We start from the raw sequence: 22,206 nt of genomic DNA, 5'->3' as shown, positions 1-22,206 counted from the left end.
CTCCCTGAGTGTAGGACATGCAACAATGGGCTCAAGTCACAGGAAGCCAGAGTTTGGTTGAATATCAAGAAAAACTCCCTAACTGTTACAGCAGTATGGCAGTGAAACCAGTTACTTTGGGAGTTGGTGAGCGTTCCAACACTGGAGGCATTCAAGAGAAATTTAGACAACTACCTGGCAGATATCCTTTGATTTGTACTCCTGCATTGAACAAGGGGTTGGACTCGACAGCCTTATAGGCCCCTTCCAACTTCATCATCCTATTATTCTATACTTTCTCGACAACCAAGACAAAAATAAATGTATTGTGGCACAGATTTATTTCAGTGGGGTTCCACTCCACTGTTCCAGGTGCAGGAAACATGTATACATTTGCGTTTCTTGTTGCTGAAATAGACTAACATGGTTACCTTTCTGAAAATGCGACTTTCATGCTATCTGAAGTAACAATGTTTTTCTAAAAAACACAGAATGCTATAAGCTGCTGGCTAGTGTGACAAAACCTTCACCCCTTCACGGATTGCTGCCTTGTTGTGGTGAAGGGGCTTGAGTAATTCAGAGAAGCTAGGAGCTATGCCATGCAGGGACACCAAGATGAATAGGCTATAGTGGAGAGTTCTGACTAAAAGTGATCCACCTGGAGCAGGATTTGGCAAGCCGCTCCTGTATCTTTGCCAAGAAAACGCCATGCACAGAAACAAAAGGCTAAAAGATATGATGCTGGAAGATGAGCCCCTCAGGTTGGAAGGCATCCAATATGCTACTGAAGAAGAGCGGAGGAAAAGTACAAGTAGCTCCAGAGCTAATGAAGCGGTTGGGCCAAAGCCGAAAGGACGCTCAGCGGTGGACATGCCTGGAAGTGAAAGGAAAGTCCGATGCTGCAAAGAAAAATAGTGCATAGGAACCTGGAATGTAAGATCTATGAACCTTGGTAAGCTGGATGTGGTCAAACAGGAGATGGCAAGAATAAACATTGACATCCTGGGCTTCAGTGAACTAAAATGGATGGGAATGGGTGAATTCAATTCAGATGATTATCATGTCTACTATTGTGGGCAAGAATCCCGTAGAAGGAATGGAGTAGCCCTCATAGTCAACAAAAGAGTGGGAAAAGCCGTAATGGGATATAATCTCAAAAATGATAGAATGATGTCAATACGTATCCAAGGCAGACCTTTCAACATCACAATAATCCAGGTTTATGCACCAACCACCATTGCTGAGGAGACTGAAATTGACCAATTCTATGAAGATGTACAACACCTTCTAGAACTGACACCAAAGAAAGATGTTCTTCTCATTCTAGGGGACTGGAATGCTAAATTAGGGAATCAAGAGATAAAAGGAACAACAGGGAAGTTTGGTCTTGGAGTTCAAAAAGAAGCAGGGCAAAGGCTAATAGAGTTTTGTCAAGAGAACAAGCTGGTCATCACAAACACTCTTTTCCAACAACACAAGAGGCGACTCTATACATGGAAATCACCAGATGGGCAATACTGAAATCAGACTGATTATATTCTCTGCAGCCAAAGATGGAGAAGCTCTATACAGTCATCAAAAACAAGACCTGGAGCTGATTGTGGCTTTGATCATCAGCTTCTCATAGCAAAATTCAGTTTAAGCTTGAAAGCTTAAACTGAAGAAAGTAGGAAAAACCACTAGTCTAGTCAGGTATAATCTAAACCTTAGGTAATGCAGCTATCTATTCCTTAAAACTGTAGCAGCAGTTAATTGCAGTTATACTGCAAAAGGAATGAAGTTAGATATCATTGCATCACAATCTTTCCACAATTTCTGTCGTCTTAGTTATTGCAAAAGGAAATGAATTACACATCCCTCAAGTATGCTGTAGCTCAGTGACTGAGTGAACCGCGGAACTGTGCTGATTGTAAATATTCGAGTAACACTGTGTTCTTATTCTCAGGGTGAGCGCGGTATCCCTGGGGAAAGAGGCAATTCCGGTCCAAGAGGATCTTCTGTAAGTAACCAGTCATCCTAGTTTAACACATTCCAGTTCATCTTTAGGGCAAAGATTGGGTGCAACCTGAGCTACAACTCTGGGCAGCTCCAGACAGGAGAAGTTGGTGCAGTCTAGTTCATGCTTACTTATCTTTAGTGCAATCTATTTTATCTCTCACTTGAGCCCTCCTTCTGTTCACAAGGATTGATGTTTTTTCTCCCCCCAAGGAGGGTCCAGACAAGTGTTTGGATCGTCCCAATTTGTCCCCCTTTTGATTAACGACTCTCTCCTTTCCAACCTTTTTTCTGTCTTTTCTTGTGGCTGTCATTCAGTGGACCACTGTTATTTTTAATTTTTTTTATTTAGTACTTTGATTTATATACCACTCTGTTAGTGTTGAAGCATTATTCTGGATGGCTTACAGATAGTTAAAACAAGCTACATAGAAGTAAATATAACAAAAACGTGATCTAAAAACTTAAACAGTGGTGCAACCAATTTTCAAAGAGAGGCAAGGCTGGAGGCGAGGTGAAAGTAGTGTTGTACTATTAGAAAGTACTATTCTACTCCCTAAATAGTAGTGTTTTTAACTGCCTACTAAATGAATACAGGGAGGAGAGCAGGCATGGCTCCTCTGGGAGTTGATTCAATAACATCGGGGCCACTGCCAATAAGGCCCTACCTCTTGTAGATGACTTTCAAGCCTCTCTCAGGGTGGCTACACAGAGAAACCTGGCCTGAGAAGATCTGGTGGGTCAGGCAGATGACATTGGGAAAAGACAGGTAATGTGTCCCCAAACCATGACTTTCCTTTTGTGTTGTTATTAAACAGAGCAAGTGAAATAGTGAAATAGCATTGCATCTACCTTGTATGGTATACCTAATACCACCAATGTATCTTGTTTATCTAGAATAGCGCTGCACCAGTAGGAAAATATATTTTAACGAATTGAAATTGGTAGAGTAGAAAATAGAGGAGGGGGTTTTCAGTTGTCTCTTTCAATACCACAACCCACCAAATATGTCACAGAGTTGTCACCTCAGGGAACACCACCCACAGCTCTATTTTGGTGCAGACTAACAGTCCGCAAGGACTACAGAATAGGCTGATTAGGAGCACTCCAAATCATGACAAAAGAACTGTAGCCCTACCGCTGTGCCAAAAACAAGTGAGGCAGCTGTAAAACAGAGGCAGGGTGGACTACTCTCAAAATACACATGGGCACTCTAAACCAAACGTCACCAAAAGTGACCCAAATAACAAGATAGTCTATCAGTGAGGAGGTGCCCTCTGTATTATTTTTGCTTGTTTGTTTTTAATGGTGGAAGTTCCTCCAAGGAAAAGAAAGCATTGCACATAGTCTTCTTTACCCTTTTAATTGTCACATCACCCCTACGAGGTAGGTCACGCTGAAGAAGAGTGATTGGCCAAAGACACCAGGTGAACTTCATGGCTGAGTGGGTATTGAAGCTCAGTGACCTCAGTCCAGTCCAGTTACCCTAACCATTGGGCCACCATGGGACACTGATAAGCATGGGCACTTCACAGCATACCAGATAATAGATCCCTGCCCCATATACCTCACAGTCTCTTTCTTCTGGACTGATTTTTGAACCCCTTGTCTGAGGTGAAATGCAAAGGCTGAGTGCCCCATCTCAGCACATACCTCTCCTATTCATTGAATGCAACTTTAGATCCTGACTAGCCATTACCAAGTATGTTAAAGTAGATGGTTTAGGCAATACCTGGTATGGACAGATTGGTGGAATCTTACTTCCCTTACTTCTCCTTTTCTTAATCAAAAATCTGACTGAATCGCTGAGCTAATTTCTCACAGAGGCCCCAGGCTAGCTGTCAAGTGGCAAAAGGAGGCATTTAGGCTGCCTGACTGGTTTGCTAAATTTTCCAAGGGAAAGAAAAATGGATGTGAAAAACAAAGAAACATCGTTTGCATCATTGCAACAAATCTAGGAAGACAGAAGTGGAGGGTAATTGGTTCCAGCTGGCTTGAAAGGGAACATAAAATATTTTTATGTTCCACCAAAAATCACATGCATGGGGGTGGGGGGAGGTGAGAAACCCTCTGTTCAAGAATTGCAAATTATTAACGCACGTTTTCACTTTGAACTGAATAGTGAGAACTGTTTACATCAAACCTTTGTTCGTGATTGCCAAGGTCTGTTAAGGTCTTGGTTAATCATATTGACCCATGACTGGATGTTAAGATTTAAACTAAAGAATTCAGGTTAACAGCTGCATTTTCAATGCTTGCTTGCAGTCTAATCCACATAAGCTTTTGAGATAGTATGGAATCAAAAAAGGAAATGCATCCGCATTGTTTTAATCATTCAAATTATATAGGCAAGCTTTTTATTTTCATTTCTTTATGGCCATTAAAATACTGATGGCAAAGCAAAACAGATTTGTGGGGAATGGGGAGGGGAAAAAGTAGATTTTAAAAACCACAGCATGATGATGATAAGATAGAAGAGTAAGGTTGGTCAGAAAACGCACAATGCAATCTCTTATGTGTAATGCTATACAGTAGGACCCCTGTATCTGCAGGGGATCAGTTGCAAGCAACCCACCCCCACAGATGCTGAAAAATGCAGATCATAGAGAATGCTATTACGTATATAGCATGGTTATATAGTTACTGTATAGGTTATATAGTTAAATTAATAAACGGCCTCTGTCTCCCTCTAGTAGCCAGTTCTGGTAATTACATCATAGAAATATACTTCTCTAGCAAACATATACATGACATGATGGCTGGTGCCCTCTAGTGGCCAGTTCTGAAAACTTTATCATTAGAAATATATATTTTGGGTGGTTTTTCTTTTAATATTTTAAACATTTCCAGACTGAGTAAGTGACTCTACGGATACTGATCCCATGGATAAGGAGGGCTTACTGTATTAAAATATTAATGAGAAACTGAGAAGTGTCCAAGGAGACCCACCTTAACAGAGTTTGGGAATGCAATGAAATATTTTTTAAACCCATGAATCTACCCCAAGCCGGTGAAGTCATATTGTGAAGGGATTCTTTGGCCATTTAGGGCAGAATAAAATGGACAAGAATAATTCCAAGCTTAACAAAGTGATCACAAAGAAAGAAGAATACCTGTTAATGTGGATATTTTCCTCTCTCTCTTGCTTTTTTCCCTTTTTTTTTCTTTTTTCTATTTTCCAGGGAGCACTTGGTCTACAAGGCCCCATGGGACCACCAGGCGTAAGAGGCTTTCAGGTCAGTCATTTTAACTACAGCAATTATTTAAAACAGGCCTGAAAAAAGGCTTCCTGAAGGGAAGGACATCAAGTGATGAACATGACATATCCTGGGAGCCTCTCCGGAGAGAATCACCAAATCGTCAGAAGCCCATGTGAATTCCGTGCCATGTTTCCTTTCCTCTACACTCCTCCAATTCATATTTTCAGATCTGAAGCATGAGGGGAATTATTGCTCAGTTAGTTAGGTGAAGATGTTGCCATCGCTCATCCCATTAAGGAGCCTTCAGATTAAGAGGCGGTGCCCTTTGGGCTTCCTCTGGCAGAGAGCACTGTCTCCACCTTGGCCAGGGCCTGTATTTTGGAATCGGAAGTATTCTTTCTGAGTTTACAGACACTATACAGTTATTGCGGTTTGAGACCACGTCCGGTACGTGGCTCTATGTTTCAGAAAGGATCTGTGGTTCGGTAATCTGTCATTAGAATGCTCTGTTGGGCTTGGAAGAGCACCAGAGCTCTCTGGAAAAGGACTCTGCAAATCCTTGGATTCTTGAGCAGTCGTTCCCAACCTTGACCATCCCAAGTGTTCTTGGACTGCAATTCCCAGAAGCCATTTGCCATTTGCTGGGCTGGCCAGGATTTCTGGGAGTTGCAGTCCAAGAACACCTGGGTTACCCAAGGTTGGGAAGCAATGTTCGAGAAGATGGAACCATGACAGTTAAAGAGGAATCAAGTTGCAATACGAGCTGTGTGGTCTAGATATTTTCTCTATCCCATGCACCTGCTTCCCTCTGCCTTTTGCATCTTTGCATTCCCCTTCCTCTCCCTCTTCTCTTCACCCTTCCCAGGGTAACATGGAATAGGTCCTTCTTAGTCAAGAACTACAGCTGGCCCACCTTCCAAAGCCATGCTTCCATGTTCCTTCCTCTCTTTTGTTTCTGAGAGCTTGGGAACATTAGTGTGGATGCCAATACTGTACATTATTGGCCTGAATCCTCTTCCATACATACATTTATGCTGCACAACCTGACTACATCATCATCCCTAGGCTTTTACCATTCATTTAAAGTTCTCTGTTCCTCCTGCCCCATTGGGATCCCTTTTGACCTGGGAGAAGCGTTTGGGAGCCTCAAGACAGAAGGGAGACTTCCATGCTTGAAAATGACTACTAACTGTCTAGATCATGGGCATAACTTTGTGCTAGAGGATTTTAGCCAATATTAAATAGAAAAATTAATACCCAGTGGCTGTCTGGATAGTTATCAAGCTGCAGAGCCAGAGGTCAGGAATTTGATTCCCCACTGTGGTTCCTATGAGCCAGCCTGGGTGGCCTTGGGCCAGCTGCCCAGTTGCAGGGCACCCCCTGGAGGAAAGGAATGAGAAAGCACTTCTGAGCATTATCCACCTGGAAAACCCTGGTGGGGCTGCCATGAGTCAGAATTGGCAGCACACGATTATTAAATAGGAAATTATTTCACTCACATTAAGTCAGTGTGAAAACATGAAAGGAGGGAAAATAATATTTGACAAGTGCAGGAGAATATATGAAACAAACTCGTCGCTTTAATTGTAATGAACATGCAATAAACACATTCATTTTAAATGCCAAAAAAACCCTAATGGAAACTCCTCAATGAAATAAATATTTTTCCTCCCAAAGACCAAATTAAATGAATGCAAAAGATTCGTTAATACTCCAAATATCAATCGTTCTGACGTTTTATAAATCATAGAAGTACTGCTGAAAAAAATCATGAGCTTGGGGGCATTAAATGCAATTGCTGGGATCCTATTATTTGTTGCACAAAAGGCATAACATTCATTCATTCTCAGCCAGCAATGAAGGAATCTCTGCTGGGATTGTCAGGTACGCAACAAGGCAAAGGGGGCATACGTCCCCAAAAAAGCCCCACAGTGACTTGTTAATTGCCAGCTAGAAATGACTGAACATTATGCCTTTTGACCTTCTTGCATGAGCAACAAAGCAACAGAATATCAATCATCATTTCCAAGTGGTTGGTTGGTTTTACTTGGGAGTTGCTTGCCTTTCCTTTCTATGTCCATTTCTCAGCCTGAGAGGAAACCAAAACTCTGATGAAAGGGGGTACATAACTGACATCACTAAGAGCAACTGGGTAGTTTGATGTAATCATACTTTCCCAAGTAATCTCTTTACAGTAAAATACATTTTTCTTACATTTTTCAGGGTCGCAAAGGTGCAAGTGGAGAGCCTGGCCTTCCAGGGCCTACTGGAATTCGAGGGGAGTACGGTGAGAGGGTAAGTGCAAAACACAGACCAAACTGTGGCTTCATGAGCATCATTGGGAATAATGTTGCTATTCTTACTTGAGCTGCAAATAGCCCCTCTTATACAAATTCATTTCATCCCTCTGTTGTACCAAGAACATTTTTTTCCAACGGTCATGTGGTGTGTATGTGTATATATTGGTGGTAGCTTTTACATTGTTTTAACTGTACCAGTTAATTTCTATTTGAACCATTATAGCAGGCTATGGTGCTCTTTACTTTCAAATTGATTCCTCTTCTCTACTGTTTCTTGGGCAATAATGCCCCCTTTCCTTAATTTTTTAAAAACTGGTATATCAATGAGGCAATGTGAACCTTCTCTCCTCCTCCCCTTTTCCTTTCCCTCCTTTACTCATATATCCACTTTCCCTTATTTACCTGCATAGCCCCCCTCTCAGTACTTGGCTATCATTTTTCTTTTCACTTCTGAACAGCATTGAGGGGAGGAAGTGGGCTTTAGAAGACTTGCAAAGTATTGTGAAGAGCACGGTTGAAAAAAAGACATTAATGCAACACCCCTTCCTTTACAATTCAAAGCAGGAAATGTCCTTTTTTTCTGCTCAAGCTCTCTGTCACCCACCAGGAGGGTGGAAGGCTATCTCCTCCTGAGCAATGTATTAATTGTTATCCCTTTAAAAAACAAAAAGAAGAAGAAGAATACAAGCACAATGGTCATGAAGTGGCCACAGCATCCAAAAAGCCAATCCTTTTGCAAAGGAAATAAATTGACAGCAACAGTCATATGTGCCAGAACAATAAGGAATGAATTGATACATCATTAGTACCATTTAAAAAAAAAACCTGCCGGCAAAGCGGAAATAAACCAACTGCCAGGGAAATGAATTGATATTGGCTGTGTGTCGTGTGAATGGAAAATTATGAAACAAATGACAGCAAAATCAGTATAATTGGAGTCCTTTTGGCAGGTGTGATTGAACCCTTACATAAGTTTTTTCCTTTAATCAGCTGAAAGATGCCACTGATTTATTGTGCAGCAGATTTAATTTCTGATCATTGCTTTTAATGCAAATCCTTACACGTCAGGCATCATCTTAAAACTAGCTTTCAGAGAATGCCTCTTTAAAAGATGAGGCCTTCTGCAACATGTGGCGGTGTTGAAGGGTGAGATGCCATAGAAATTCTTTCCACTTAGAGCCACATGTCAAAATCGACTTCCTCACCGCATGCAATGTCATTTTGCTGGGCAAAATGGGTGGGGCTTGAATGCACTGCTCCCACCGGAATCTGCCTGTCCACATGCCATTCACGACCTGGCACTTGTTCACTAAGATCAGCATCAGTGTCCATAGCACGAAGCCTTGCCCTTCAGTGGCAAAAAGCACAGATGCCCTGCCTGAAAAGGGGGGGGGGGGCTAAGAACAGCAAAAACATGTAGTATCTCTAGAGATTTACGCATGGTGTATGTCAATGCATTCCACAGTTGTTCGATTAGCTCAGTAAAGCCACCGTCTTTTCAGAGTATTTGTTTGTTTTAAAGCATGGTCTACAATCTTCCCTAGGGGAGAATGGCCAAGAAGGTGTGTGTAGTTCTACAGAGTATGTACAGAAAGCAACCAAACTGCATCTTTATTTGTTAGCCTAAGGATGTGATCACACAAGGAAACAGATTGCATTTTGGACCAGCTGTAGGGCTACTACTTTTGGGGGCGGGGCTGGAGCGATTCCCAACCCCAACCCCCCAGAAAGGCTGTTTTAAGGGAGGTTGATCCTTGTAAAGCGACCTTTTCTAGTGCAATCAGACACCATGCCCTTTCCACTATCCGATCTAAGGCAAAAGGAAGGCGATACCTATAGCACGATGTGTACTGTTCCAAAATGTAACATACCAAATGTCAGGGCATGTGCTGGGGTTGGAAACCAGTTAAAACATTTCAAGTTGATTAAATTAGTTACAGTACTGGATTTAAGAATATATAGTGGCCAAATTCTACTGTGATTCTATGCCAGTGTAATGCAAACGGTGCAATTTTTGGAGGTGGATGGCCTCAAATTAAGAAGTCAACATAAGCCTGATCACTGTGTGCCAAGTGGCGCTAGTCAATGTGCCACAATTAATGTCTTTGCTGGCTTTTTAACTTACAACAATTCACCTCCACAAATGGTAGATTTTGCATTGCATGTGCAGGCATCAAAAATGGAATTTTGGCCAGTGCTTCCCTGCTTTTACTTACCTTTACCAGGAATGAAAGTCCATCAAACGCACACATTGGCCCACGTCTTGCTCCAGATCAGGAAGAAAAACCAAGAAGGCCCACAGCTGTTATGATTGCTACAGGTTGTGGATAACAACCCGCTTAATATCTAAAACCTGACCAATCTTCTGGTCTAATCCAGCCTCCCTTAGCCTACAATCTACTGAGATAGTGGACTACAACACCCATCAATCCAGCCAGCAAAGACCTGCTGAGTGAGGGATAATGGGTGATGTTGTTCAACATATGTGTAGGATGTTCAAGTCAGGAAAGACTGTGAAGCACCCCCTGAGCCACCATTTTGATTTTTTTCTCTGTATCTTTGGCCTAAATGTTTTCCCTTCCATGTCCCCTTCTTTCCTCCCCAGGGTCCTACCGGAGTTCCTGGATCGAAAGGTAACCAGGTAAGCTAAAACCCACAACAACCATTAAAACTACTAGCACCATTAATTCCACAACTGTAACTTGACTACTCCTATCTTTTCCGGTCTTAACATAACAGAATATTTAGCCACTGGAAAAATCCAAAGAAATAGGCATGATTCTGATCAATTTTATTTATTTCTTCACTTCTTATATTTCTATCCTTCCTTTCCTCTGATAATCTCAGGGCAGCATGCCTTGCTTCCCCCTTTCCCTTCACTTTATTTGCACGACAGCCCTGTGAAGTAGATTCAGACCACCAATTTTCACTTCCTCTATTTCCCACCACACCCTAAGCGGCCACGTGTCAAGCATTTTGTAGAAATAGGCCAGAGAGTCCAGAGACTGGACTTTTAAAAAGTGGGACAGGGTCGGGCAGGTGACTTGATGGAACAATTGCCACCCGCCAACCCAGCAATACAGTTTCCTTCTCTGTGCAATGTCTGCATCATGGCTGTCTCATCTTGTTCCTCCTCCCACAGCCTCCCACGCTAGCCATAACTCTACTCTTCAGAGTTTCCCAGGATTCTGGAGGAAATGTTCAGGGGATGGGGAGGCTGCGGACAGAAGGGGAATCAACTGTTCTCAGATCTGTCTTCCATCAACAACACAAACATCCAATTAGATCTGCCCATGTTTGGCACCTATGTTTTGATTCATTACTATAGCGTCTGTATTTTTTAAAGAGGGCATGTGGAGGGGCTCAGGCCCCTGAGGTACTAGATTTGACCCCTGGAGATCACAGGCAACCCACCGGCCTCATGTTGTCCACCTCTGCTCTACATTCAGTCCGTGCCCATGGAAAAAAATTGCCAGACATGTTGTTATTCTTACCATTTTTTGGTCTATTATTACTATTGTAGTCATTCTTGTTATGCCACCTTTCAGTAGAAAGGCCTCCAAGGCAACTTGCAAGCATGTTGAAAACATATTTAAAAGGACTTAATATAAAACATGATTATAGAAACTAGAGGTGTGCAGATTTGTGGTTTTTTTTCCAGTTGTAAATATGGTGCCTGGGGAATCCTGCCACTTCTAATCCATGGACACAAATCTGAACATTTCTAGGAGAAACTATATACAGTAGTAATGTTGACTGAAATTACAAGAGGTTATCATACAAGAGCAATCCAAATGCTCTCTCGAACCTGCTATTTAAAGGAGTAGCCAAGGAACAGTGAGTTGATAGAGGGGATGCGATGATTAAAGTCTAATTAAGCAACAACGGACTGACTTAGGAGAACTAAGGAAAACATGGTTTCTTGCTGGAATTCCAATTAAGACAGATAAGTTACTTAGAATATTGGTGCTTCTTTACCGACATGAGAGCTGGGACAGAGAAAGAGGAGTCAGCTAAGAGAGTATAAGTCTACACACCAAAGAGGCAGTAGATCAGATAGAAAAAGAACACCCAGATAGAACTAATTCTCTTTGTGATTATTGCCCCTATAGGCAGCTAGTCCTTAGCACAAAGTATTGTTGCGCCTTATTCCACTTCCAACATATGATTTTCTGGGGGAACAGTGCCACAATGTCCCACTATACTGGATGCTACCCACACTCAGCAGATATGGGATGAGCCCCAAACTTTGAAATGCCTTTAACAATGACAAAAATCAGGTGATGTCTTCACTTGCAGGGCATTGCAGGAGCCGATGGTCTACCAGGTGATAAAGGAGAGCTGGTATGTATCGCCCGCATCTGTGAACCCTCCAATGCACTGAAATCCAGAGGATTCAGAAAATGATACTTCTGTAATGTCGGGTTGGGTTTAAACATAAATTGCATTACTACAGATTTTAAGATTGCTAGAGTATTATTATTATTATTATTTATTTTATTTATATCCCGCCTATCTGGTCGGGTCAGGACCACTCTAGGCGGCTAGAAAAAGGGGTCAGTAAAGTCTTGAAATGTCTTGGTGTCCCACTCTTTGTACCCCACTATATCACTTTTATATGATAATTTGACATTGTCACCCCAAAATTGATACACTGCAGGTACTGTTGTTGCTTGGAACACATTATCTCTAAGCTCTCCTCTGGTTGTGCTGGATGCCCAGCAGAGATCCAGATGTTCAGTAGAAAGAGAGGGAAAGAAGGGGAGGAAATGTATAGGGATGGACAAGGTGTGTGAAAAACATTGGCTTAAATCCTGTTGTGTGGTTAACGCAAATGACGTAATTTTTGGAATTATGGTAAGTAAAGAAAATGCTGTGGACATCACCTGTTGCATACTCTGTTGCGTGACTCGGCATGCAACAGGGAATCAATAGAATAGAATTGTTGTAGGGTTGGAAGGGACCTTGGAGGTCTTCTGGTCCAACCCCCTGCCCAAGCTAGGAGCCCTCCGGAGATGTCTTAACTTTTATTTATTTATTTATTTATTTATTTATTTATTTATTTATTTATTTATTTATTTATTTATTTATTCATTCATTCATTCATTCATTCATTCATTCATTCATTCATTCATTCATTTATATTGGATTCGTATTCTGCTCATTTAGTCAACTGACTACTCTGGGCGGCTAACAATATATAAAATAAACAATTTAAAATGTAGAACAAGTAATACATCAATAGACAAAGACTCAAGATGAAAGAACAAATCAAGCAATTCATCTCTTAAAGTCAGGAGCGGGGAGTGAGTCACAGGATTCACTGTCAAGTCAAGGCTTAAGTTGCCCCAGTGACTCAACTTGGGGTTTGTTTGTTTGTTTTTTCAGTGAATCGGACTCGACTCGTGACTCTGAACCCACCCATCCCTGTCTTTTTTCCTTGGGGGGAAAAGCTAGTTTTTAATAGGGACTTGGACTTGGGACTCGGGACTTGGTGGGACCAAAGACTTGGACTTGGGGCTCAGACCCAAAGGCTTGCCAACATCCCTGCTTAAAGATTGTGCAATGGTATAACATGATTCCAGCCAATGTGTCTTAGCTGCCTCTCGCCCTGTTTGTAAGCAGGAGAACACCGAGATTGTGCATATTGTGTGTTTTCATGCAATACCCCCCCACCACCAGATGATCTTTTTCTTTCAAGTGTGTGGATATGGGAATGGTTATGATTTGGAGAGGTGGAACGCTCATCTTATCCGTGCCCCACTGCAATCATGTGTCTTGGAAACATTACCCCAGAGGGCACGCCTCCATTAGCAAATAAGTGTTTTATAATGGGCCTCAATTGCCAGGATCCAGCACATAAGCCATAGCATCATACAGTGGGGTCTTGACTTGAGAACTTAATCCGTATTGGAAGGCGGTTCTCAAGTCAAAAAGTTCTCAGGTCAAATCTGCATTTCCCATAGGAATGCATTGAAAACCATTTGATTCGTATCTGCTCTTTTCCGTCCATAGAAACTAAGGGGAAGCTGCTATTCCGCCTTCGACCACTGGAGGGGGATATTTTGTTTCTTTTTTTCTTAGGTCAAGAAAGGTTCAGGGAAGGCAGGGAAAGTACAGTCCAGGCAGTACAAGTACCAGGCAGTCCGAAGACTGTCTCCCAATCCACTCTCTAAACGCTGGGAGGAGTGAGGAAGCAGACAGGCACCCTTTTCACTGGCCAACAGTTAACTGAAAGTTCACATTTTGCACTTTCCCTGCCTCCCACATGGGTTTTTTTTCAGTTCGTAACTCAAATCTAAGTATGTAAGTCAAGTCAATATTTTCCTATGAGAGTGGTTCTTAAGTCAAAATGTTCTTAACTCAAGCCATTCTTAAGTCAAGACCCCACTGTATTGCCACTAATTGACGAGGTACTGGTTGTATTATCTGGGTATGTGCCTGATTGCGTTGCAGCCTAGGTATACAAACCATATCTCCCTGATTAGCCAAAATTTGCAGCTAAGACTTAACCATTTCACTTGTACAAACAGAAATCATCGATTCTAGCTAATATACCTCATGTATGTGCATACACGGTAAACTGCTTCAAACAGCATGAGATATGCTTCATTTCCAATATGGGATTTCATTTTCATGTCCAAACTCTAACTCAAACTATTCTTGACAGAAAAAGTTTAGGTCTACTGCAGCAGGCAGTTGGTTGAAAAGAGCTAGAATAGCATGGCAGCGTGGATCCAAAAATTAAGAGCAGAGGGATAAGGAGTGACAGTACAAATCCCACCAGTAGCCACGAGCTTTGCAATTTACAGAATCACTAATTATATAATGACAGTGGCCTTCATTCCTTAGATCAGTGGTTCCCAGCCTTGGCCCCTCGGGTGTTTTTGGACTACAACTCCCAGAAGCCCTTGCCAGCACAGCTAGTGGAGAAGATCTCTGAGAGTTTTGGTCCAAGAACATCTGGGAACCAAGGCTGGGAACCATTTTCCTAGACGTTAATATTTATATGGTCAAAATGAGATCAGAAAACAGGCGGTCAGGCCACTGTGAGTGAATGCCAGTACATGCAGAAGTAAAAACGAACGGTATTTGGGAAGAAACAAACTCTAAAGAAGGGGCCAAAGGCAATCTGCCAAATTAAAAACTAAGCATGCTCAGTGAGGACGGTTTGCAGAGGAAGGAGAAACCTGGAGGGGGGGTTGGATAGGGTGTAAAGAGGGGTTCAACCTCCCCATGTTGACTTTTTATTCCAGTTTGCACAAGTGACAAAATAAATCAGATTTTCTTTCTTTTCCTTCTCTAGGGTCCTTTTGGCCCTCCAGGGCAAAAGGGGGAGGTAAGTTCCACGTACAAAATATTTAGTGGCAATGTCATTCTGAAGAAATATAAAATGTGATCTATTGCATGTTCTTTCTCTCCTGCTTTTGTTCTTATTTAATTTAAAATTCACCTTTCTCGGTTATGAACGTAAGGTCATACTCCCTTGTTTGAGAACCGTGCTAAACAGTTTAAGCCACTCTTTTTAAGGGTATTCAAAACAAACCGGCCAAACCAGTACCTCCTCTCCAGAGACAGGCATAATCTTTCCATAACTTGCTGAATAAGGATTAAGCCACCATAATTTAAATATGTTGCAATGAGCGAAAATTTGGATTTTTGTTGTTGTTGTTTTGTTTTGTTTTGTTTTTTGTTTTTTTGCTTTTTAAAAAGTTTAATAATGTGTGGGGCTGTGCTATAAGTCGATTATTTATTTATCCTTTTGTCTGCCTGTATAATTTTTTAAAATGAGACTGGAGAAAGACAGTAGGATCTATGTAGCCTCTAGTGCAGTGGTTGCCAACCTTGGGGCCCCAGATGTTCTTGGACTAAAACTCCCGTAAGCCTTCACCGCTAGCTTCACCTTTTGAAGACCACTTTAAGCAAAAGAACCTGATGTTAACAACTGGCCAAGAGACTCCCAGAAATTTTCACTCACCATTGCCTTCTCCCCAGCTCTGCGGTGCCCATCCTAGCAAAGAGCTGTGCTGTGTCCATTTGTGAGATATTAGTGGTATAATAAAGGTATCGTCTGCCCTGGTTTCTGAGTATATGCAAGGATTACATGGCTTTTAAAAATGCTTATTGTGCAATTTGGTGAATATGATTATTGCTATAGATTAAAAGCAAAATAAAAATAGAAAAGTTTTAAAAAGACCAAAATGTGGCGGCACCTTAAAGACTAATTTTTTATATTTATTATTTATTTGTTGTATTTATCTTTTGAAATTGTCACCCTAATGTTCACCAGAATGGTGTCAAGGCAGCTCTTGAATGCACTGACCCCCCAAATAATTGTTTTTTAAAAAATCATATTTATAGCTTTTCAGAACACCTCAAACACACAGGATCCAGATTAAGGTCTATGCAACCATGTTGACAGAAGTGCCCTCCCCCGCCCTGTGCATCCATCTTGAGACCCTTATCTTTCTAGCTCCCTGAAAATGGTGCAGAAATTGTGGGGGATGTTGATCAACGGAGTGACCTGTTCTGGAGAAAGCAAGGATCCCCTAAAATCCAGAAGAGGGCACTTCTTTCAGCAGAGCCTTTCCAGCAGCAGAACCCAGATTCTGGAGCTGGTCTCTCATCAATAAAAGAGAACATAAAACATTACTCCAACATAAGGACCAAGTTACGGCTATTAACAGGGACTGGAAATAATTTGTTACAAAATGAATTGATTCGTTCATGGCACTTACCCCAACAACCTAAAGACAAAGGCATTGCATAAGTGTGATTTATATACAACCATCATGCAGCGGGTGGGGGGGGGGAAAGAACATTGAACCTCACCGCTTCCCACTTGCCATGGTTCCAACAAAAACTGCCCACCCCATAAGTGCTGTTCACAGAGGAATGGAAGCCGCTGTTTATATTCCTGGAAACCTGCACCAGGATCGGATGGGGCAAGGATAGCTATGTGGCTCAGCAAGCATGATTTATGCACTTATTGACACCCCATCTGTCCCACCATTCAATGCACCTTGGTGTCACTGACGGCTCTCCAACAGTCCCGTATCCAGGCACAGACCAATCTGAGACCTACACAGTCCCAGTCAGGTCCCTGCATCATCTGCTTTCAGATCTTGAGTCAGCATATTGGGATTTACACCTGTTTCTATCCACTTTGCTGTCTCCCTAGTCAGGAGAAAGGGGAGAGCTGGGCCCCAAAGGAGTCCAAGGCCCTAACGGAACAGTTGGCGTGCCAGGAATTCCAGGACACCCAGGGAAAATGGGCTTGCAAGGAGAGCAAGGAGTCCCTGGAGTCACCGGGAAAACTGGTCCCCCGGTAAGTTGTCCTCACGTCTCCTTTGCAAGTTCTTTCAAAATGTTTACTCCTGCAAAATGCAATGGATTAGTGCCAGATATTTGTTTGTTTGTTTGACCCGCCTTCAGGAGTAACTGCTCTGGAAGCTCATATCCATCCATCTATCCATCCTTCCATCCATCCTTCCATCCATCCATTCAATTTATATACTACCCGTCTGTCTGAGGGCCACTCTAAGCAGCTTACAACACAAAATTGAATAAAAATAAAAAAAGAACGGTGATGATTACTTCAGCAAAACCCTTTGGAGAAGATGGCCATAATCCTATTGTGTAGTTATGCCTGCGGAAGGCAAACTATATAATCTGCAGTGGCTTCTTACTGCTAATTAATGAATTGTTGCTTTGATTGGTGGGTGTGCCCCAGTTGGCACCCATCTAACGATCCAAGTAGGAGGTTTGTTAATTAGGAACAAGAAGCTGAAGTCAGGCCACATGCCTTTCACGGGTGTAATTTTGTACTAGGGTGCTGGCCAGTGAAGGAGGAATATGCCCAAACTTCATTATGGAAGCCCTTAAAGCAGAAGGTCGATCGTATGTCCATGTCTACTTTCCAAGTTTTGCCAGATTGCTCCAGGTAGAGAGGGTGTGTGTTAAGAGAGATCTGAGCTGTATTGCCCCCTCCTAATTTAAAAAATATTACGAATACAGATATGAATACTATATTGCTTTGTAGCTGCTCAGGCTATACACAACAGATTAAACAACAGATTAAACCAATCATAAAATAGTATTTGGCATCTCATGTAAGTACTGTACATACAAACAAGCACAAGATGCATAAAATAATAGTAATAAAATATAAGAAGAAGAAATTTTAAAATGTGAGATTAATTTGAAGAACTTCTAAAGCAGACAATACGTCCCCTCCATCTGGCTGAAAACCCCTTTTGGCTGCTGAACCATTCATTCTTTGTGAAAGATCCTGTATCTCCAGATCAAATCTAGCACACCGCTGGCTTTTTCTAGAATTTTGACCATGAATCACCTGATAATGAGATACTAACTATCATCTCTGTGTATGATATTTGTGTTTAATTTCAGGGGAAAGAAGCCAGTGAGCAACACATAAGAGAACTCTGTGGTGGATTGATCAGTGGTAAGTAGAGCAGGAAGTAGGAGATTGGTAATAGTTGTTTAAGCAGAGAATAGAAATTCTGTTAATGAAACTGCCAAAGATGGGACTATGATAAACTGGCTACGAGTGAGTCCAATCCAGTCCCCTTGATTTTAACTGTAGCTCCTCAAGCCCTGAGTCAGTAAAGGGTCTGTATCAAACCGTCCTTGTAAGTTCAGATACATGAGACTGAATCTTAGAGTCTCAAATGGAATCACACTTTCCCTGTTGGTGAAATTTGGTATGCAATTCTCTCAATTATTCTAAATCCAAAACCTGAGATGTTGGAAACAATGGGGGTATTTAGGGGAAAGCAAGGAAGTCATTTCTGGATAAGGATGTAAGGTAAAGGTAAAGGTTCCCCTTGACAAATTGTCCAGTTGTGTCCAACCCTAGGGGGTGGTGATCATCCCGGTTTCCAAGCCGTAGAGCGAGTGTTTGTCCGAAGACCATTTACGTGGTCATGTGGACAGCACGACTACACACAGAATGCTGTTACCTTCCCACCAAGATGGTACCTACTCACATTTTTACATGCTTTTGAACGGCTAGGTTGGCAGGAACTGGGACGAGCGACGGGAGCTCACTCCGTCGCATGGATTCAATCTTACGACTGCTGGTCTTCCGACCTTCCAGTACAGAGGCTTCTGTGATTTAACCCGCAGCACCACCACGTCCCTTTAAGGATAAGGGTGGGTTTCATGCAGATCGGTCTTTTATTGAACTTTGGCTACTAGGACCTAGATATATTATTTTCAGCATTGCTGAATAGTTCACCCATTTTGATCCAACCTGCACCAGGCTATATAGAAACAATAAGGTGCAGGGTGGGTTTTTAGAGTGAGAGGGCTCACGGAAGTCCAATATCAAATGCAAAGTTAGATTCAAAGGGATCCCAGCTTTATGGAACAGGATTGGTTAATGATGATTATAGAAGAGTAGGAGAGTGGTGACGCAGCTGGTTAAACCACAGAAGCCTCTGGGCTGCAAGGTCGGAAGACCAGCAGTGGTAAGATCAAATCCACACGACGGAGTGAGCTCCCGTCGCCTGTCCCAGCTCCTGCCAACCTAGCAGTTCAAAAGCATGTAAAAATACGAGTAGATAAATATGTACCACCACGGTGGGAAGGTAACCGCGTTCCGTGTCTAGTCACACTGGCCATGTGACCACTGAAACTATCTATGGACAAACGTTGGCTCTATGGCTTGGAAACGGAGATGAGCACCACCCCCTAGAGTCGGACACGACTGGACTAAATGTCAAGGGGAACCTTTACCTAGGAGAGTATGGTTCTCACAGGCTTGGCCTCTCCATGCTCAGCAACAACTCTCCTTCCATTCCTGTCACTCCCCATTTGCTCTTAGTTCAACAGGGCTGCTCTTTGTCCACACCTAAGTGCTTCTTCCAAGGTAGAGAAGTCAAGATCCTGTAGTCAGTTATTAGATCTTAGAGTGATTCCTCCCCTTATTTGTACTCATTGGTTTTGCTGTGTGTTTCAAGTTATTTTCAACAAAAGGCAATCCTATGAATGAATTATCTCAAAAAGGTTCTGTCCTTCACAGCTCAGGTCTTGCAAAGTCAAAGCTGCACCTTCCTTTGTTGAGTCAAACCATCTAATACAGTACTCTGTCTTCCTCTTTCTCTGCTACGTTAACTTTCCCATTGAGTCTTACCTTTACATATGTCAAAACTATGATTGTGTGAGTTGAGTCATTTGGAAAGAGAATGCACCCTGATATGTCCTCCGAAGAGGATGCCTCAAATTAATATTTTAATTAATATGCATTCTACATGTTAATAGCACATCTAGCATATCATGAAAAAACAACTGCAGGACCAAATTTTATTACCAGTTCTCTGATGGGGATTTTCCACATTTCTGCCAATCCTCTTTCCCCAGCCAAGGAATTTTGAGTTTCGAGAGAAGGTGATAGCAGAGGGGGAAAGGATGAACACCTGGTGGCCGTTTTGTTTGCCAAGTTGGGGCCACCATGATGGAATCTACAATTTTGAGAAACAGACCTCGCATGGACGTCTGATATAACTTTTGGAACGTTCATTTTTTCCCCTGCACTATCTACACTATATTTGTGCACAGTCTGATGAAGAGTTCAAAAGTTAGCTCTCTTTTTTTGGTGGCCTAATAAAATGTATCAAACACTCTTGCTTTTGTGGAGATTGAAATGTTACTTTTCTTGGACTGCATCTGTAGCCATGCTGCCTGAGAAGTTCTGGAAATTATTATTATTATAGGCTCTGATCTGGTGTGCCATAATGGGAAACAGCATATTGGACTAGATTATCTTCTGATTTTATATTAGGAGATTATGTATGTATATTTCCACCAAGGATATAGTCTGAAGACCCTTGAGACAGTAACCATGTCTGGGAAGTGCCTGGTTGACATATCCAATGGGAACAGCCACACTGTGTTAATGTCCTTATGACAGATGGTAGACATGTACATGGTCACTGTGGGAATGCCCAAGAGTGTACCTCCCTCTTCAAAATACAAAAGGTGGCAATCCTGGATTCTCTACCATCTATTGGTATTACTTAGTTATTGATCTATTACAAATAACTGCCTGTAAGACACATGGTTTTTCTGGTAGCGATGTATGGAAGTGAGAGCTGGACCATAAAGAAGGCTGACCACCAAAGAATTGATGCTTTTGAATTAAGGTGCTGAAGGAGACTCTTGAGAGTCCCCTGGACTGCAAAAAGAGCAAACCTATCCATTCTGAAGGAAGTCAACCCCGAGTGCTCACTGGAACGACAGATCCTAAAGCTGAGGCTCCAATACTTTGGCCATCTGATGAGAAGAGAAAACTCCCTGGAAAAGACCCTGATGTTGGGAAAGTGTGAAGGCAAGAGGAGAAGGGGACGACAGAGGATGAGATGGTTGGACAGGGTCATTGAAGCGACCAACATGAATTTGACCCAACTCCGGGAGGCCGTGGAAGATAGGAGGTCCTGGCGTGCTCTGGTCCATGGGGTCACGAAGAGCCAGAAATGACTTAAAGACTAAACAACAAGACACTTCAGTTATATTGTCAGGGAGGAATTTAAAACAACAACAACAACTTGCAATTAAAATATATCTAACAAAAAACAAAGTGAAAACCATCAAAATTACAAAATCAAGATTCTGTTTGTATGTCAAATGCCTGGGAAAATGAAAAGATCTTTGCCTGACTCCCGAAGTACAATATAGTTGCACAACCAGGCAGACCTATTTAGATAATGCCTAGGATTGCCTTGACCTATGCATCAATTCACATTATAGACAAAAGCTAACCCGTTTCTCTCTTTCTCTCTTAATTTCAGAACATATTGCACAGTTAGCTGCTAATTTGAGAAAGCCCTTAGCTCCTGGAATGACAGGACGGCCTGGGCCTCCTGGACCGCCCGGCCCTCCTGGAACAACTGGCAGGATTGGGCATCCTGGTGCTCGCGGCCCACCTGGATACAGAGGGCCAACGGGTTACTTGGGAGACCCTGGTCCTAGAGGTGAGTTGCAGGACGGTGTCAGATAGACTGAGAGTCCAACTAGATAATACAGTTCATGCATTTTTGCAGAGATGTTGCAATTGGTCATTGGAAGGTAAGCATGCACTTATTTGCAAGTCTGATTACTTAGGCCCCTATGTCAGAGGAAATCTCATTGCAGGAAGGGAAACAGATCAACTTGAGGAAATGTGCTTTCTTCTTGACATCAAGTGTGCTTCCTCCTGACTCAAACTGAATGCTTCCTTACTATTGTCTGGAGGGAGCACCTCTTCTAGAATCATGCTGAACATAAAGGAATGAGCTATAAGTCTAAAGCTCCCTGCCAAAAAGGGAACTTATTTTAGCACTAAGCCATTTTGGCCAAGAGAGTTTGCTACTTCTTTGTTTAAAAGTAAATTTTCTAGCCTTATATTCAATTCATACCATTATTGTGGTACTACAGGGGATCAAGGTGAGAGAGGAGACAAAGGTGCCGTTGGCAAAGGTGTTGATGGACCTGATGGGGATCAAGGACCTCAAGGTAAGTTGATCGTATACGAGAGCTGTTTTTGCTCCCCAGCTTCTTGAAAGGCAAGACATTTCATCGACATTTCAGCTTCCTTAAACGTTAAATTGTTGTAGCTGTTCTCTCTCCGCCTACTAAAGATGACTTTCTTCTGTTTGTGAGATTATAAAAATATCCTCTTGCACACAGCCGCATTGCTCTGCTGGTACATTTTTGGAGATCACTGAACACAG

General features: G+C 42.2%; 1 protein-coding gene across 1 annotated transcript in view; it reads left to right on the top strand.

Moving 5' to 3' along the window:
* COL9A3 (collagen type IX alpha 3 chain) overlaps positions 1–22,206 on the top strand; it is a 61,595-nt gene that overhangs the window by 36,288 nt on the left and 3,101 nt on the right. The window contains exons 23-32 of the mRNA XM_020804633.3: positions 1,925–1,978; positions 5,157–5,210; positions 7,398–7,469; positions 10,080–10,115; positions 11,774–11,818; positions 14,781–14,813; positions 16,656–16,802; positions 17,885–17,939; positions 21,286–21,468; positions 21,911–21,988. Coding sequence (XP_020660292.3) covers positions 1,925–1,978; positions 5,157–5,210; positions 7,398–7,469; positions 10,080–10,115; positions 11,774–11,818; positions 14,781–14,813; positions 16,656–16,802; positions 17,885–17,939; positions 21,286–21,468; positions 21,911–21,988 — 757 coding nt within the window. The remainder of the gene's footprint in view (positions 1–1,924; positions 1,979–5,156; positions 5,211–7,397; positions 7,470–10,079; positions 10,116–11,773; positions 11,819–14,780; positions 14,814–16,655; positions 16,803–17,884; positions 17,940–21,285; positions 21,469–21,910; positions 21,989–22,206) is intronic.

The sequence above is a fragment of the Pogona vitticeps genome, chromosome 4 (assembly GCF_051106095.1).
Source record: "Pogona vitticeps strain Pit_001003342236 chromosome 4, PviZW2.1, whole genome shotgun sequence".
Taxonomy (NCBI): domain Eukaryota; kingdom Metazoa; phylum Chordata; class Lepidosauria; order Squamata; family Agamidae; genus Pogona; species Pogona vitticeps.
Note: the sequence above shows the minus strand (reverse complement) of the source record. Positions and strands in the feature narration are given on the sequence as shown.